General features: G+C 35.9%; 1 protein-coding gene across 2 annotated transcripts in view; it reads right to left on the bottom strand.

Annotated features, from left to right (window-relative positions):
• Window positions 1–407: 407 nt before the first annotated feature.
• Wdhd1 (WD repeat and HMG-box DNA binding protein 1) overlaps window positions 408–17,381 on the bottom strand; it is a 61,421-nt gene continuing 44,447 nt past the window's right edge. For both annotated transcript variants that reach the window (XM_026384129.2, XM_026384128.2), the window contains 10 exons: window positions 15,183–15,297; window positions 14,305–14,436; window positions 12,423–12,640; window positions 12,208–12,326; window positions 12,021–12,077; window positions 9,500–9,543; window positions 8,951–9,121; window positions 8,156–8,286; window positions 4,023–4,161; window positions 408–709 (listed from right to left, as the gene is read on the bottom strand). In XM_026384129.2, the coding sequence (XP_026239914.2) occupies window positions 515–709; window positions 4,023–4,161; window positions 8,156–8,286; window positions 8,951–9,121; window positions 9,500–9,543; window positions 12,021–12,077; window positions 12,208–12,326; window positions 12,423–12,640; window positions 14,305–14,436; window positions 15,183–15,297 (1,321 nt within the window). In that variant the 3' untranslated portion in view covers window positions 408–514. The remainder of the gene's footprint in view (window positions 710–4,022; window positions 4,162–8,155; window positions 8,287–8,950; window positions 9,122–9,499; window positions 9,544–12,020; window positions 12,078–12,207; window positions 12,327–12,422; window positions 12,641–14,304; window positions 14,437–15,182; window positions 15,298–17,381) is intronic.

Raw genomic sequence — 17,381 nt, 5'->3', positions numbered from 1 at the left:
AAAAAAAAAAAAAAAAAAGAGTCTATGCTAACATACTTGGGAAGAGGTCTACTGTGGTATTTCCCAGTACATGACATAAACCAACTGAGGAAACCCCTAGAAGATAACTTCCTTGTGCAGAAGTTTTACAATCTTGGTTTTGATGATTTTTGAAGGTAAGAAATAAAATCAAACTGACTTCTATTGGGATACAATATGGCCTGTAGTTAGTAATTACAATCATAATGCTTCTGCTCCATGTGGGGACAGAATAATTTGCACACATGCTGTTTCCTATATCAATATAATTACTACATTTTGTTTTTTTCTTTTTTTGTGCTGGAAATGGAGTCGAGGCCTTTCCTTTTGCTAGGAAAGTGCTCTACCACTGAGCTAACACCCCACTATCGTATTAATAAAAACTGTTGTCTTTAAATCTTTAAAATATATAATAATCCATTTCCTCAATATTAAAAAAAAGTTCATATTTAAAGACGAGCAAAAAAATCCATGAGGTCACTTTCTTCCTTTATACCTACTTAAATGCAAATGCTGACAGCTTTTGATTTGTAGAAAGATCTAAGGGTTTTTGCTTTTTAGGCAAATTCAGATTCTCCTTTGCTGCTTCCTTCTGGTTTTCTGCTTCAAGACTTTCATCAGCTGCATGTTTTCGCTTCTTTCCTTCAGTTTCATCACTTGGAGTTCCTCCCTTGGCCTTGTTAGTCCATGCCTTTGGAAAATATTGGGGGAGAAAAGACTTTTTACTAATAACAAGGAAATAGGATGGGAGTTATTACTTTTCTAGGAACACTTACATATATGTATATGTATATACACATATATATATATAAAAAAGTTGTCACTTGAATTGTTAAGTTAATCATTAATGGTTCTAATTGTTAACAAATCTTTTATTCTCTGGGAGAAAATATTTGTAAACTGTCCACCTGTCAAGGTGTGATATTCAGAATACTTAAAGAACTTAGAAAACTCAATAGCAAAAAACCCATTAAAAAATGGGCAATAGATTCTAAATAGACATTTCTCAAAAGAAGACATATAAATGGCAAACAGGCATATGAAAAAATGTTCGACATCATTAATCAGGAAAATTTAAATTAAAACTACAATGAGATATCACTTTACCCTAAGAAGAACGGCTATTATCAAAAAGACCAAGAATAACAAATGCTGGAGAGGCAGTGGAGATAAAGGAAAGGTTTTACACTGTTGGTGGGAATTTAAATTAGCACAGTCACTACTGAAAACAGTATGGAGGTTTAAAAATAGAACTGCCACATGATCCAGTCATCCTGCTACTCAGTATATAAAGGAAATGAAATCAGTATATTGAAGAGATATCTGTACTCTCATATTCACTAAAGCATGATTCATAATAGCTAAGAAATAAAAACAAGTGAAGTGTCTATCTGTGGATAAATAGATAAAGAAAATATAGTACATATGCATACACAATGGAATACTACTGAACCATAAGAAAGAATAATAGCTGTCACTTGTGGCGACATGGTTGGAACTGAAGATCTTTTTTTCTCTTTAGTACCATGGATTCAACCTAGGGAGTGCTTAACCACTGAGCTACGTCCCAGCCCTTTTTGTTTTTATTTTGAGATAGGGTCTCTTTAAGTTGCTTAGGGCCTCACTAAGTTGCTGAGGCTGGCTTTGAACTTGGTTTCTACCTCCCTCAGACTCCTGATCAGCTGGGATTACAGGTGTCTGCCCAGCTGGGCACAGAAAGACAGGTACTGCAGAATATCATTCATATATGGAATTTAGAAAAGCTAGAAATGTAGATCAGTGGTAGAATGCTTGCCTAAAATTCATAAGGTCCTGGGTTTGATGCCCTGCACCACAAAAACAAAACAAATATATAAATACATTAAAATTTTAAAAAGCTGATCTCATAGAAGTTGAAAATGGAATGGTGATTACTGGAGGCCAGGAAGATTAGGGGCTGGGGAAAGAATAGGAAAATGTTTATCAATTGGTACTAAACTATAGATGGCTAGAACAAAGGAGTACTCTTGAACAGGAGAGTAACTAGATACAATAATAATGTATTGTACATTTCAAAAAGCTCAAAGAAAGGATTTTGAAAGTTTTCTTCACAATTGATAAAAGAGATAAATGCTTAACCTGGTTTAAACACTACACAAGGCTTATATGTATTGAATCATCATGTCGTCCCATTAATATATAAGATTTTTGTTTTCATGCATCCCTTAAAAATCAATTTTATTTAAAAATTTAAAAACAAAACTCGATGGACATCATTACCCTAGGTAGATGTATGACTGCATGCGGTACAACGCTACATCGTGTACAACCAGAGAAATGAAAAGTTGTGCTTCAATTGAAAAAAATGAATCAAAATTCATTCTGCTCCTATATACCTAGTTAAAATAAATATTTTTTTAAAAAAATTTTAATTGGAGAACACATTAAAAATTTTGCATTCTATTTCTGTTATTTCAATCTAAATTCTTCTTGTATTTAACCATAATAAGTGCAAATAATAAAACTGCAGGAACTTTTTGAGATAATTGTGATTTACTTGGGATTATAGGAAAGATCCCAAGTAGCCTTTACCTAATTTTCCCAAGTGGTAACATCTTGCAAAACTACAGCACAATTAGCACAATCAGGGTGTTGACATTGATACAATCATCAGTTTTCCTTCTACTTATTTGTTTGTATGGGTATATCCATTTAATTTTATTGTAGGAATGTGCATTTTCCAAAGTCAAAATACAGAAGAGTTCCATCGCCACAAAGATCCCTATTGTTTCCCACTCCACCAAATTTCTATCCAGGTTCCAACCCCAAGCAACCACTATTCTGTTATTCATCCCTATCACATTGCCAATTTACAAATGTTAAATAAATGAGTTATATAGTATATATTATTTTATGATTGATTTTTATTCACTCTGAAAAAGTCAAATAACATCCACATCTATGAAGTCTCATTTAATCTATAATAGTTCCTTTCCTCTTACTGTATTTTTCTGGCCATTTATTTCTTTGAATATAAAGGAGACATTTGACCTGTAGAATTTGCTACATTAATAAACTGGATTAAAGAGAACATTTAGCATTTACCTTAAAAATATTGACTACACCATGATCAAAATGGTTCAAGAAAAAAAAATGTTGACTTCATTTTTAAATATTCAAAAACATAATCACAGGTGGGGATACAGCTCAGTGGCAGAGTATCTGTCTAGCACGTACAAGGCCCTGATCCCTGGCACTACAAAACACCCCACAAAAAACCAGAACTGATCACAACTTTTGCCCCATCTCTTCCCCTTTTGCAATATAAGGTCTTATACATTCATCTGCTAATTTATCTAATCCTTGAGAATTTTAATCCCTTTATAATAGTTAACAAAAATAAGACACACAAAACTACTAAAGAAGTTCTAAATGAGGTTAGAAGTGATTAGACCAGTTTCTAGTTTCCTCATTATACAATACCTTCATTCATAAAACCCAATTCATTAAAGCAAGTATCTGTCAGTAGGTGCCCATGTGGCACAATGCCTCCCTAGGGAAGTGAAGTCTGAGGATTATTGGTATACCAGACACATTCCTTTCCTCGTTTCTTCACAGTGCAGCAATTCACAGGAGGTGTAAGCCACCAGACTTAATTTACAATGAAATGTATTTTCCCCCCATCAAAAGGAGAATACTCATGTGTAAGTAGATAGTATTTGTCAAAATTCTACTTGCAAGGACCCTGAGGTAGTAGTCTGAAAGTATGAGTTAACTTTGTATTCAATTTTCCAAACATAGAAAAAGGCATTTCTATAAGAATTTTTTAAGCCTGGAAAATTCAGTAAGATCTCAATCTCCAGGGTCTGGGATTATGGCTCAGTAGTAGAGCATTTGCCTAGCACTCGTGAGGCACTGGATTCCCAAGCATCAAATAACAAACTAAATAAAATAAAGGTATTGTGTCCATCTACAACTAAAAAAATATTAAAAAAAAATCTCAATCTCAGCACAATTTTCCTTACCTTTCTTTCTTCAGTTGACAATACTCTAAACCGAATCATTCCTTCTTTTATTATGTCTGCTTCATCTGAAAAGTCAGGATTGTCAGACAAAATATTACTTCTGTTTTCTTCCAGCCACATTTGGAACCCAGTCTTTGGCCTAAAACAGTAATTATGAAATAAATTTATGCTTGATATACAGCTTAAAGTACTTTATGGCTTTTTAAATTAGCAATTAACAATTCGTTTTTTGCAAACCTATATAAAGGGAGACAGTTATCTCTGTTAATATTCATATTACTTCAAATTGACTGGAGACTGCTGGATTAATTAAATGACAAAATCTACTACAAGGCCAATTCAAAAGGATTACCCACATTTGTACTTTCTAAGTGCAGCAACAACCTTAATGTCATACTTGGAACTTTTTATGAATGCTGACAGGCTCAAGGTCTCCAAGCTCACTTAGCCCCTCTGGTATGATAAAACCCTTCCAACGTCCTTAGAAGGCTCTTTCTCCATTTCCAACGACAGCTATTTGAAATCTTTCTGATTTCTCTCAAGCCCCTTTCCCATTGTCTCACCCTTGTGCTCACAGCTGACCTGTATTATCTTTATGTAAAGCATGGACAAAAATCACACTTGTAAATTTTACTAGATTCTGCTTGTGACACAGATTGTCTTTAGGTCTTAAATAAAAGTTTAATTAGCCATTTGATAGTTTCTGTGCACTTATTTCTGCCAGTCATTGTTCTAAATGCTTTATGTGCACATTATCTCATTGATATAGCAACAACCCTATGAATACTTGGGAACAATTAGTTATTTCCATTCCACAGATGAGGAAATTGAGGAGAGAGATGAAATAACTTACCCCACATTAGAGATAGTAAAAGTTAGACCTGAGACTCAAAAGCCAGGCAGTTTGACACCAGAGACCCCCCATTTAACCCAACAGCTATTTTATCTTTCACTATGCTGAAGCTGAATAAATCCTAAATGACGAGTTTAAATATACAACAAAGATACCAGTGTAAAATGTTAATGATAAAAATGTCGTGTCCCCCCAACCCCACAATACTAAGGATTGAACCCAGGGGTGCACCACAGAGACACATCCAAAGCCCTTTTTTAAAATTTGAGACAGGGTCTAAGTTGCAGAAGCAAGCCTTGAACTTGCAATCCTTCTACCTCAGTTTCCTGAGTCACTGGGATTACAGATGTGCACCACCATACCCAATAATACCAAGTTTAAAATACCAAATTATTTTAAAATATTAATATTAATTGGGTGACTATAACCATTTGTCCAATTTCTGAAAATATAGATCCCAAGTAATCTTTTAATGTAATTCTTTTTCCAGAAAAATAATACAAACAAAAATCAATGCTAAAATAAACACTGAACAAAGATTCTTGAATTTGCAGAAAATAGTAAAGACTTATTTTAATTAAATTTGGAGAAATGTCACAAGTCTAATAATATACAATCATCTGCCTCTAAATAAAAGTTTTAATTTTTTTAAAAAAATATTTCTCTTCTGATTTATTTTTTCAATATCTGTGACAGAATATTTGGTTAAAAATGGTAATGCCTTGGGGCTGGGGTTGTAGCTCAGTGGTAGTGATTGCCTCTAATGCATGATGCCCTGAGTTTGATCCTCACCACCATATAAAAATAAATAAATAAAAATAAAGATGCTGCATCCATCTACAACAAAAAAAAATTCTTTAAAAAATGGTAATGGCCTTAATGATATTCCAAAAGATATGTTTTCTGTGTAATCAGTTAATATTAAAAGATGAATTACTGGGGCTGGGGTTGTGGCTCAGTGGTAGAGCATTTGCCTATCAGGTGTGAGGCCCTGGGTTCAATTCTCAGTATCACATATAAATAAATAAATAAATACAATAAAGGTATTGTGTCAACTACAGCTAAGAAATATTAAAAAAAGATGAATTATCAATTTTTTTTTTGTGGTACAGAGGATTGAACCCAGTCATCCCATATACTAGGTTCACATTCCACCACTGAGCTACATCCTCAACCCTGTCTCAATTTCCTTAAATAATAAAACTTTCACTATTTAAGATCTAAATCAAATTCAGAACAAAACAGGAAATAATCATGAATTAAAACCACAGGTACAGGTACTATAAGACCCAATTATCCCAATACACTGAGGAGTATTTATCCAAAAGAATTAAAATCAGCATACTATAGTGATATATCCACATCAATGCTTACAGCAGAAAAATTCACAACAGCCAAGTTATGGGACCAGCTTAGATGTCTGTCATTAGATGAATGGATTAAGAAAATGCAGTATATATATATACACACACACACATATATACACACACAATGGAATTATGCTCAGCCTTAAAGAAGAATGCAATTATGGCATTTGCTAGTAAATGAATGGAAAAGGAGAACATCATGCTAAGTGAAATAAGCCAGACTCAAGGTCAAATGTTTCTCTCATATGTGGAAGCTACAGCAAAACAAAGGGAAAGGGGAGGAGGTGATCAGATATCATAAAGATATAGAAAAGATCAGTGGAACAGGAGATCAAGAGGGAGGGAGGAGAAAAGAAGGGTGAGAAAGGGGAGGAAATATGTAATAAATTTAACGAAATTATCTTATGTGCATGTATAAATATACCAAGTGAATTCCACTTTTATGTAGGTCTATAAAGCACCAATCAAAAATAAACAAGTGAAAGGAAGACCAGTAGACTAAAGGAAGGAGAATAGGGGGAGGCAAAAGAGGGAGACACCAGGGATTGAAATGGAATTCCATGCATGTATGGTTTTGTCCAAATGAACCCAACTATTATTATTATTTTTTTTTTTAGAGAGAGAGGGAGGGAGGGAGGGAGAGAGAGAGAGAGAGAGAGAGAGAGAGAGAGAGAGAGAGAGAGAGAGAAGAGAATTTTTTTAATATTTATTTTTTAGTTATTGGCAGGCACAACATCTTTGTTTATACGTGGTGCTGAGGATCGAACCCAGGCCGCATACATGCCAGGCAAGCGCACTACAGCTTGAGCCACATCCCCAGCCCCCCAACTATTATTTATAATGATAATGTACTAATAAAAGAAGGAAAAAAAAAGAATTATCCCTTAAAAATACAAAAACAAGCTATTCCCTTTATTAAATTGGTTAATATAAAGCCATTAGAAAAATTAGATAATTTAATCAATGCATTTAAAACAAATCGAGAAAGCAGAGATCAAAATATTTAGTAAGCCATGTGTCATGGTGTATGCCTGTAGTCCCCACTATTTGGGAGGCTGAGATAAGAGGATCACTTGGGTCCAAGAGTTTGAGACCAGACTGAACAACACGGTGATTCCCTCTCCAAAAAAAAAAAAAAATTTAGTAACACACTGTATTGATAAGTAAAGAAGATATGGGCAAACAGAAACTCTTACATTAATAGTGGTATATAATAAGACATCATTGTAGAACAATTTTGCATTATCTATAAAATTATTAATATTAGTGCATATTAATTTGAACTGTATTCGTTGCAGTACTATTCATACTAGCAAAAGTCTAACAACTACTTTTCTGTCCACATGAAGAGATCTAAATGAATTAGGACTTATCTATTCAATGGATGTTAAAAATTAAAGAAGTTCTTTATGATCTGTAAAAGCTATTAAGTAAAAAAATCTAAGGTCTGTTATCATTTGTGTAAAAATTTTAAAAAACAAACAAATGTATCTGCACATGCAAAGAATAATTTTGGAAAGCTACATAAGAAATGTGTTACAATGATTGTTTTTGGAAAGAGAAATGGGTGACTAGGAAAGAGATTTATTTTCCATAATTTATCTTTTTGTATCTTTTGCTGTCTACCTTCCAGTATAACTACATTATTAAAAAACAAATAAAACATGAATTATAAAATAGTGTCCCAATAAAATGAATGTGCAATTTAGAACTTAGAAGTTTATTAAGGCAAATTATAATAAGTAATGTAAACAGCCATTAGTCAATATTTATTTGTGTCACAAGTATTTAAATACCTACTATCGGTGATTATAAGAATAATAGAGTTGTAAAAATTTGTACTTTGAATAATGGGTGCCTACTGTATGCTTTTTTTCTGGGATACTTAGAATACAAGTCTCCCTATTACTGACCTTTGATTTTCAGTGTTTTGGGGACAGATAGCTGGGGTTTCAGATGATTCATTTTTAGGATTTTCTTCTTTCACTTCCTCAGTCTTACTGGCTTGAGAAGTTCTTTTCTGGAAATAGGATGCTGCAGATGCCTATAAAAAAACAAACATCTTAAGTATCACATGTAGCATTTTATGTTACAAGAAAGTTCTGAAATATGTGAAGAAACAATTATAATTGTTTATTATTTAGAAGTATTATACCAACAAATAAATCTTGAGTTCTCAGTTGAAATTAACATTTACACACATAAAATCAAGAAAAAAAAGTACTTTATTTCATGTTCTGTTTTTCAAATTACATGAAATGGAAAAGAAAAATAATGAATGTATTTAACTGATGAGAATTTTGGGGTGAAACACATATGAGAGTGGATAGAGTCAGAATACAGAAGAAAGATTAGGTCCGTATACTAGAATAGTCATTAGTAAACAGGGATATGATTCAGAACCTCCTGGGAGGTATTTCTAAAATATAGGTAGATAGCTAAGTCCCCGGGGATAGGGATGTGTGTGTGTGTGTGTGTGTGTGTGTGTGTGTGTGTGTGTGAGAGAGAGACAGAGAGAGAGAGAGAGAGAGAGAGAGAGACACACACACACACACACGATTCTGGAACAAAACCATAATTAAATCCATTTCCATACTAGAATGATGAAAGACTGGTTCCTCCAATCCTATACCTGAAACAGCAAACAACGTTGAAGACAAAACAGTTCACATGCTCTTCATTGAAGATGTGGGGAGATGAAACACTACCTGCTTAGACTTTGGCTTTGGAATCAGAGGTTTTATAACTGGAGACCTTTCATTATTTGCTGCCCGATTAAGTGCAGAAGATTTCTTGGATGATTTGTTCATACTGTCCAAAATATTAGTTGAACGTGTTGAATTCAATGACACAGCTGGCTCTTTGGAACTGGCTAATACCTAAGAGCAAACTAATGTTAGCACTTTTTGTTTAAAGAAGAAAACAAAAATTCTAAGAGGTTTATTTTTCCTTTAAATTTCTGTTAAGTTTACATTGTGGTATCATCTTTGGAAATGAATACATATAATATGATTCAAATTAAGATTGATGCATGTATTCTCAAATAACATCTCAAAGAAAAACATGGAGTATCTTTTAAAACCATTGGTATATAATTAGAAAATATAATTGGTTCAGATGTGAACCAGGGCTGCTTTCTTCTTTGTTTTCATAAAGGTAAGTCTTCCGTGCTTCTAAAGAGGGTCATCTGATCATTTGGAAATATTTCTTTGTATAGTCATGTATTTAACAGAAAATAATGCTGGACAAAAATTTACCTTGAAGGGGTTTACTCGTCCTTGGTTGCTAGAGATAACTGCACCTTTCACAAGAAAGAAACCCTCACTTAATCATGGCAAAAACTAGATGACTTATGACTTTTAATACTAGAAGAAATATTTAAATCTGTATTATATGAAAGCAAAGGCACTTTGAAACTTTAAAACTCAGTAACAAATATGGATGACTTTTGTCCTACTTCCCCAGGCAAAATAATCTCAGATGGGAACTAACCTAACTTGCCACTGTGAAATATACCTGATATGTACAGACCTATCCTTTTCTCCCATTACTATTACCTTATTTTAACTAAGGTTAGTAATCCCTTTATTCTGGATTCCACCCCCTCCTGCTTTGTCAAGAAACTTGACCTATCAATCCATTTTTCATCTTTGGCTTTTTCCTGTTATAGTATCCTCAAGTTTCTCAATAAACAAAAAAAGATACCCCACATTCCTTCCAGCCACCACTTTCTCTTTCCATCCTATCCAACCAAATTTTTCAAAAGTTGTCAGCACTGTTATTCCCATTTTCTCCCTGCTCTTATAACCTACCAAATAATAATGTAGCTTTCAACCCTGTAACCATACAGAATCTCTTTTTGCTAAGGCTCCCAAAAATCTCTGTATGATCAAATATGGTAGATACTTTTCAATCATCTTATTTGACCTCTCAGTAGTATTCCATAATCGTGGAATATTCCTTTCTTCTTCATACTTCCCTTGACTTCTGAGATATGGCAACCCCTGAGTTACCTCCTTTCTCCTTGGACCAATGTGCTCATTCTCTTTCAACAGTTCCCCCTATTCCTCTATTTGATGCTTACACATGGGGGTTTTCCTAGGCCTAAGTTCATTTTTCTTCTTGCTTCATATACTCTCCCAAAGTGTGCTCACCCATGTCCTGGTTTAAACTGCTTTGCTACTCCCAGTTATTTTAATGTACATTATCTAAGCCAGACTACTTTCCTAAATTTCTGATCCAAATATCCAACTGTCTGTGTAACATTTTATGTATCTCATAATTCATCATCATACTATCTAAATCTGATTTTCCCTCATGTTTCCTGACTCAGTAAGTGGTATCACCATTCACTCAACTATTCAAGAAAGAAGTCACCAGCTGCAGGGGCTCAGGCTGTGATCCCAGCAATTTGGGAGGCTGAGGTAGGAAGACTGTGAGTTTGAGGTCAGTCTCAGTAACTTAGTGAGACCCTGTCTTAAAGGACTAGAGATGTTGCTCAGTGGTAAAGTGGTCCTAGGTTCAATCCCCAGTACCAGAAAAAACAAAATAAAAACAAAAATACCTAAGAGTCATTCTTACACTCTGAACTCCTTTACTCTCCACATCAGAAACACCTCTGTACTCTACCCATTCTTTCAACCAACACCATCACCACCCTAGTCCAAGCCACTATTCAATCTCACTTGGACTGCTTCAGCAGTTTTCTTATAAACCCATTCCTCCTCCTCAGCTGTATGCCAGGCTATGCCCCTGCTTAAAACCTCTAACAGCCTCCCAGTGTCCTTACGATAAATATCAAAATCCTTAATATGGCCTACTATGCCTGCAGAATTTCTCTCCTGCCCAAACCCCTTCAGCACCACTTTCTTCTTGCTCCCTGCGCTCTTTGTAACTTCCTCTACTCCTGCTCCTGTTCATCTTTGCCTGGCTGACATTCATCCCTCCAGTTTCGGCTTTAAACACTCCTTGAGACCTTCTTTGGGATCTCTACCACTGACTGGATTATGGTCAACTGCTATATGTTCTTTTAATAATATATACATGTTTGTAAAGTTAATATTTTTACATAAGTTAATATATGTACACAATTTTAAAAGCATGAAATGTAAATAGTTTTAAAAGTCATATGGCAGTAGAAGGTTTTTTTTGGGGTTTTTTTTTTGGGGGGGGAGGTTACTAGGGATTGAACTCTGGGGCGCTTGACCACAGAGACATATCCCCAATCCTATTTTATATTTTATTTAGAGACTGGGTCTCACTGAGTTGCTAGGGCCTCTCTTTTTCGGAGGCTGGCCTTGAACTCGCGATCCTCCTGCCTTTGCCTCCCCAGCCACTGGGAGTACAGGCATCAGTATAAGTTTTAGATTAAAAAAAACAAAAAACAAAACAGCAGTCCCCTATTCCAACCTTCCCTATCTCCCAGTCCCACTTCTCAAAGGCAACTACTTTCAACTGTTTCTCCAGCATCCTCAATGTCTCCTTAGTGATTTGCACATCTGTCTTCAACATGTTGTGCCAGCTGATCTGGAAAAGCATTAAGGCAGGGATCAACCATGAATGTCTGCTTGAGTCCTGTACCATCATTTAGCAAAATATCTAGCACACAACAGACATTTTAATAAATGTGTTCAACGATCAGTTTCACAAACTTCTCTGATAAAAACAAAAACAAAGCAAGTTCTGAAAGGGAAGGTGTTTGTAATTTAAAAAAAAAATCCCTTTAAAAAACTATCTGTAAAATTTCCTTGACATTACAAATTTACAAATATTTCTCACCTGACTTAATAGCTGACACATCAGAGGAATTTGAACTTTTGGCAAATGAGTTCTGCACTATAATTAAAATAAAAAAAATACAATATAAATGAGGAAAATAATCATACTTGATAGTCAACAATCAGACAGCAAGGATGCCTTGAAAAAGTATGGGAATTCGATTTTTAGCCTAGAAAATATATCTCACCATGCTTATGTAGTTCTGGTTTTTCTTTTGTATCATCAGCTTCTTCCTTATCCTCAGCATCTTGTTCAATTTGATTTCTGGGCCTTGGCTGGCTCCACTCTGTAGCAGTATTACTGTAACTAAAGGCAACAATATTATTCAATAACAAGCTAGTCAGAGACCAACTTAATATTCAGAATGGTAAAGGAAAATTCAAATGATTAAGTAGATTTTACCCAGCATTCAGCTTTTCCCTGAAATCTTCTTCTTCCTCCTCTTCTGCCTGGGTTGCTGCCAATTCAGCTGCCTTCTCTACAGCAAGTTCGCTAAGTTTTTGGGCCAATAGTAATTTCCGAGATCGAGAAGCATATTTAATGGCTAAATTCACAGCATTTTGAGTCATTAGATCAGCAAGTTCCACACAACGAAATTCTCGCTCCAGTTTACAAGAAAGCTAACCCAAAAGGGGGAAAATCATATTAGATTAAGCAGAACTTTTAAAACACACTGATACTATTAGCAAAACAGAGAAAAGAGTTTTCTAGATATCTTATCTCACTGATGTAAGATGCATACTTTTACATATTTTAACATCTCTAAAATTGGAAAGCATTTTACAATAAATGGCTGCATTTTTCCCTCCTTTCTCAGTGGCTTAAATGAAGAAAATAATGTAAAAAAAATTTACAATTAAAAGCTTAGGTTTGATGAAATATAATTTTAAGTTGTGAATTGCAAGGAAAGTAAAAAAATTGCTTAAAATTTAAATGTGGCTCTCTTAAGTTTATTTTCCATCAGCCACCCACCCAAATAGAGTAATAAGTTCAAAGAAAAAATAGCTGTAAAAAGAATCCATCATTACTTTGCTCAGAACTAGCAAATAAATAATAGTAAGTATATTTGGTGGGGAGAAGTTCTATGATCTTCAATGATCAGAAACAATTATATAGCTTCTAAATTAACATTATTTCATTTTGTTCTATTTCTCATGCTTACAATATTAAAAAGAATATTCATGTAAATGTCTTTAGAAAACACTGACTCTTCTCCATTTTTTTGAATTTTCAAAATTTAAAGTGGGACAACTCTAGTTCAAAGTCAAGCACACTCTTGATACTTTGAAGACCCCCAAGGGTCTTGTAATTAGAAGAAGTTTATTACTTAGATATCCCACATCTGACCTATTAGCATAGAAGCTCTAGAATGTCCTCAAGATTTCTGATATCATTTGTCTGCAAAAAGTAATTCCTTTTTCTTCTCCCTTTTGTTTCTTTTGTACTGGGGATTGAACCCAGGAGCGCTTTACCACTGAGCTAGTTCCCAGCCCTTTTTATTTTTTATTTTGAGACAGGGAAACTATTTAAGTTTCTTAGGACCTCACTAAATTGCTGAGGCTGGTTTTGAACTTGTAATCCTCCTGCCTCAGCCTCCCAAGTTACAAGCATGCACCATTGCATCCAGATGTATGCAGTAATTCTTAAACAGAGTGGAACTCTGCCTCACAGTATTTGGAAAAGAAAGGAAGACATGGTCATTGCCCTCAAAGGCTGACAGTCTAGCCAAGTCCAGAAGAGGAAAAATATATATTCTTTCCCATAAACCAACCTGGAGGACATAATCATATGAACTTTAAGATACTTATACCAAAAATAAATATACTTAAAGTATACAATGCACCAAATCTGGCCACTGGCTATAGCAAACTTTTACTACATGTAGGTAACTGAAAGATAGTAATGGGCATAGCCAAAATACCACCCAACCCTGCAGATCTAAAACCAGCTCAAACCCAAACTGAAGTATGGTTTGTACAGGAGCCAGAGCACAGGTTCTCAAACTTTATTAAGCTTCACAGTTATCTGGAGAGCCTGCTATAAAACACAGGTTGGTAAGTAAAAGCAAAAGGGATGTAGCAGGAGCTACATCCAAAGTCTATGTCAGCCTGTGATCTCAGCCACAAAGTAATGTTTTAAAATATTTTAACTGAAACATCAAGTGGGAAACAGAATTTGTAAGGGAGAAAAACACCACCAGATAAAATTTGAGAATTCCTCTTAAGAAATTCAACATATAGAAAAGCATTAACTTTCATTTTTTCAATATATTTATTGAACTCACCGCAAGCATTTTCATTAAAAGTTCCTGTTGCTCTTTTATTGCTTGATTTTTAGTGCTCTCTTCATATTCATAACCATTTTTAGCTAAGTACTCAAGGTGGTTGTGAAATAAAACTGAACGCCAAAATTGTTCCTACAAAAATGGATAAAATTACTTAAAGCCAAACATTACTTTAACATCAGGCAAATGTTAAATACTTATCTCAAGATACCAGTTTTTGAATAAAATATTTTCCGAAATTCTTTCTTTATTTTATAATTCAAATTCCAATGTAATATTACAGCTTGACTTTATCTTTGGTTCTTAAAAATGGAGGATATATGTATATATATGGTACAGTACAGTGTTTTAATTAAATAGTTCCTAGCTATCATGGCTAATGATCTTTTTAGAAGATGATTTGCTTCTCACTTAAAATAATTAATTGCAAGATTTTAAATTATTTCATTTATTTATTTATTTGTTTGTTTATTTATTTATAATTGTAGGCGGACACAATGACTTTATTTTATTTATTTATTTTTATGTGGTGCTGAGGATCAAATCCAGTGCCTTACATGTGCCAGGCAAGTGCTCCCCAATGAGCCACACCCCAGCCCTAACTGCAAGATTTTAAATGGCATTTAATGGCACAGCGCTAGGACCAAGGTGGGGCAAACCAGGTGCTTATTGCACAAAATGTATGGAGGACTTGCCTAATCCTGAGAAGGAGGGCCTTACAAATGGTTATAACCATTTATCTTGTAGATAAAGTCCCTAAAAGCAAATTGAAGATTACTAAATACTGAACACTAGACATCATAATAATTTTAAATTGTCTGTGTCACATAGATAGTGCACTGTCAAACTCAGAGTGACAAGATAAGGCTTTCACATACCTCCATTTGTCCTTTCTCAGTTGCCATCTGACAGTATGGAATCTTAAAGGATAATATAGCTATAGCAGGGCGTGGAAGGGTGGGAGGAAACCGAGAACCTTTACAAGGGATGCACCTGTCAGTAAAGGAAAAGTTCTATCATAAAAAACTTCTAATATGTCACAAAAGCTGCTAGAGATACATAATTTTCAAAAGTCAGTAACTCACTTTAGCTTTATTAAATAACAATGACTCAAAATGAAATCAGCCCTCTTTGTATTTTCCTTAGCAAACCACCCATTTTTAAAAATCTATGAACTGTGCCATAAATACATGTTATAGGGCTCATGTAATCAGCACTTTATCTTGGATATTCACTTGATCTCATTCATCTGTTACCCATGGCAGAAAAGGTCAAATAAGGGAACAAGATGATGAAATGTCCAAATACAGGTGTTTATTAGATATTGGTGAGAGTGGCACAGGAAATGCAATATCATAAAGTTTTAATCTAGACCCAACTCTGCTAAATCTAAGGTTGCCTTTAGATGGTAACACACTTTGCCTAGTTTTTTTCTGACAAGGCTATGTATAAGACATTTGAAGACACTCATTAGTAAGACTACTAAAGTTATTTAATTAAAAAGAATTCAATACACAGAATAATGTGTATATATGTATGACAATCTAACTTATGCACTCAAAATGATTTCATAAAGAATACCATGATTGTACACTCTACCACACACACATTTTCTATTTTCATAAAGTCATTTTAAAAAATAGTACTTTGGCAAGAAGTGACCGAAGATGGCGGCGGGGAATGAGTGAGCCGCTCTGTGCTCCGCGCCACCGCCGCCGCAGCGTATGTTGCTGCTTCTTAAAAGAAGAAGTAAAAATCATCAAAGGACATCTGTCGACAAGGATTCAGCACCGTGTCAAGAAAAGGGCCTAGATGGAGTGAATCCGCCACGACTTCAGCACGAGCAGTAAGGCTGCAGCCCCCGAGCTGCCGGGCTCCCTGGGCCCCTTCTCACTCCCCTCTCCGCTTCGCTTCTCCCCCCGCCATCTCTCCTCCCACGCTCACTCCCTAAATCTAGATCTCAATCTCTTTCCCCCACCCCACCCGCTCTCTCGCGTGCCCAGTACCCAGCCCGCGCGGGCCCCGAGGCGCTGCCTCCCCTCCCCCAGCCCGCACCCCCTCCACGGGGGTCCCGAAGGCCACAGCTTTGCCGCCACCGCCGCCGCCACCGCTTTCCGCGGAGCACCTTAGAACAGACTCTTAACCGAGTAAAATGGAACAGCTGATAAGATGAGTGACAATTTATAATCTAAATGATCCAACATGGCGGCGGACGCGGAGAGATCAAGTCTCTAACCCCTTCAGCTGCACGGGCATAGGGAGAAGGAAACTGTCAAAATACTGTTCGCTCAGGACCACTAGGCACGGTTGAGCTGAAGTGGACCCCGGGCGAACGGTCTAGCCTTCTCAGAACACACCGAGCCCGAATTGGCTGCATTCTAGCTCAGGTTCGCCTGCTTCATGGACTCAACACTAATGATCCCACTGAAATAACTAGTCGGCCCGCCCGAACTCAAAGAGGTAAAAGCCAACTGAGCACCACAGCCAGACCCAGGGAATCAGGAGTGACGCAGGACTAGCGGTGCAGGACTCCCAGCTATTGCTATCACCAGTGCTGACAACAGGTCCCTTGCACCAGCTATCAGGGGAGTTGCTGCTACCTGAGGGCAAATAAATTCGCTGGGGGCCCTCAGCCCCAAGCCCTACAAACTTAGGGTCTGAGGGAGGCAAACAGAAAAGGTGTGCCCAGGCACCCATGAAAACAGGGCTCCCAGGAGCAGCAGACCTGGCATGTAGTCAGTATTGTGGTGAGTGTCACAGGTGAGCGGGGCCTGGCTTGAGGAACCACAAGAGAAGGCCCTAGGCACTCAGGATTAGAGACCCACACAGTCTGGGAAGAAGAGCTGAGGCACAGTGATTGGTTCCCACCTATCAAGAAGAAAAGCCTGGCCCAGTGGGCATAGCTCCACCAACTGGATGAGAAGTTAATCGAGCTATATGACTGCATTTATTATTATTATTATTATTTTTTAATGATTATTATTAGTATTTTTTTTATTTTATTTTCACTTTTTGTTGTTGATGTAGTTGTTGTTCTTTAACGTTCCTATTAATGGTTTCAATTTTTTTAAATTCTT

Source organism: Urocitellus parryii, chromosome 6, assembly GCF_045843805.1.
Source record: "Urocitellus parryii isolate mUroPar1 chromosome 6, mUroPar1.hap1, whole genome shotgun sequence".
NCBI classification, from domain to species: domain Eukaryota; kingdom Metazoa; phylum Chordata; class Mammalia; order Rodentia; family Sciuridae; genus Urocitellus; species Urocitellus parryii.
The sequence above is the reverse complement of the archived record's forward strand: the minus strand, read 5'-3'. Positions and strand labels throughout refer to the sequence as shown.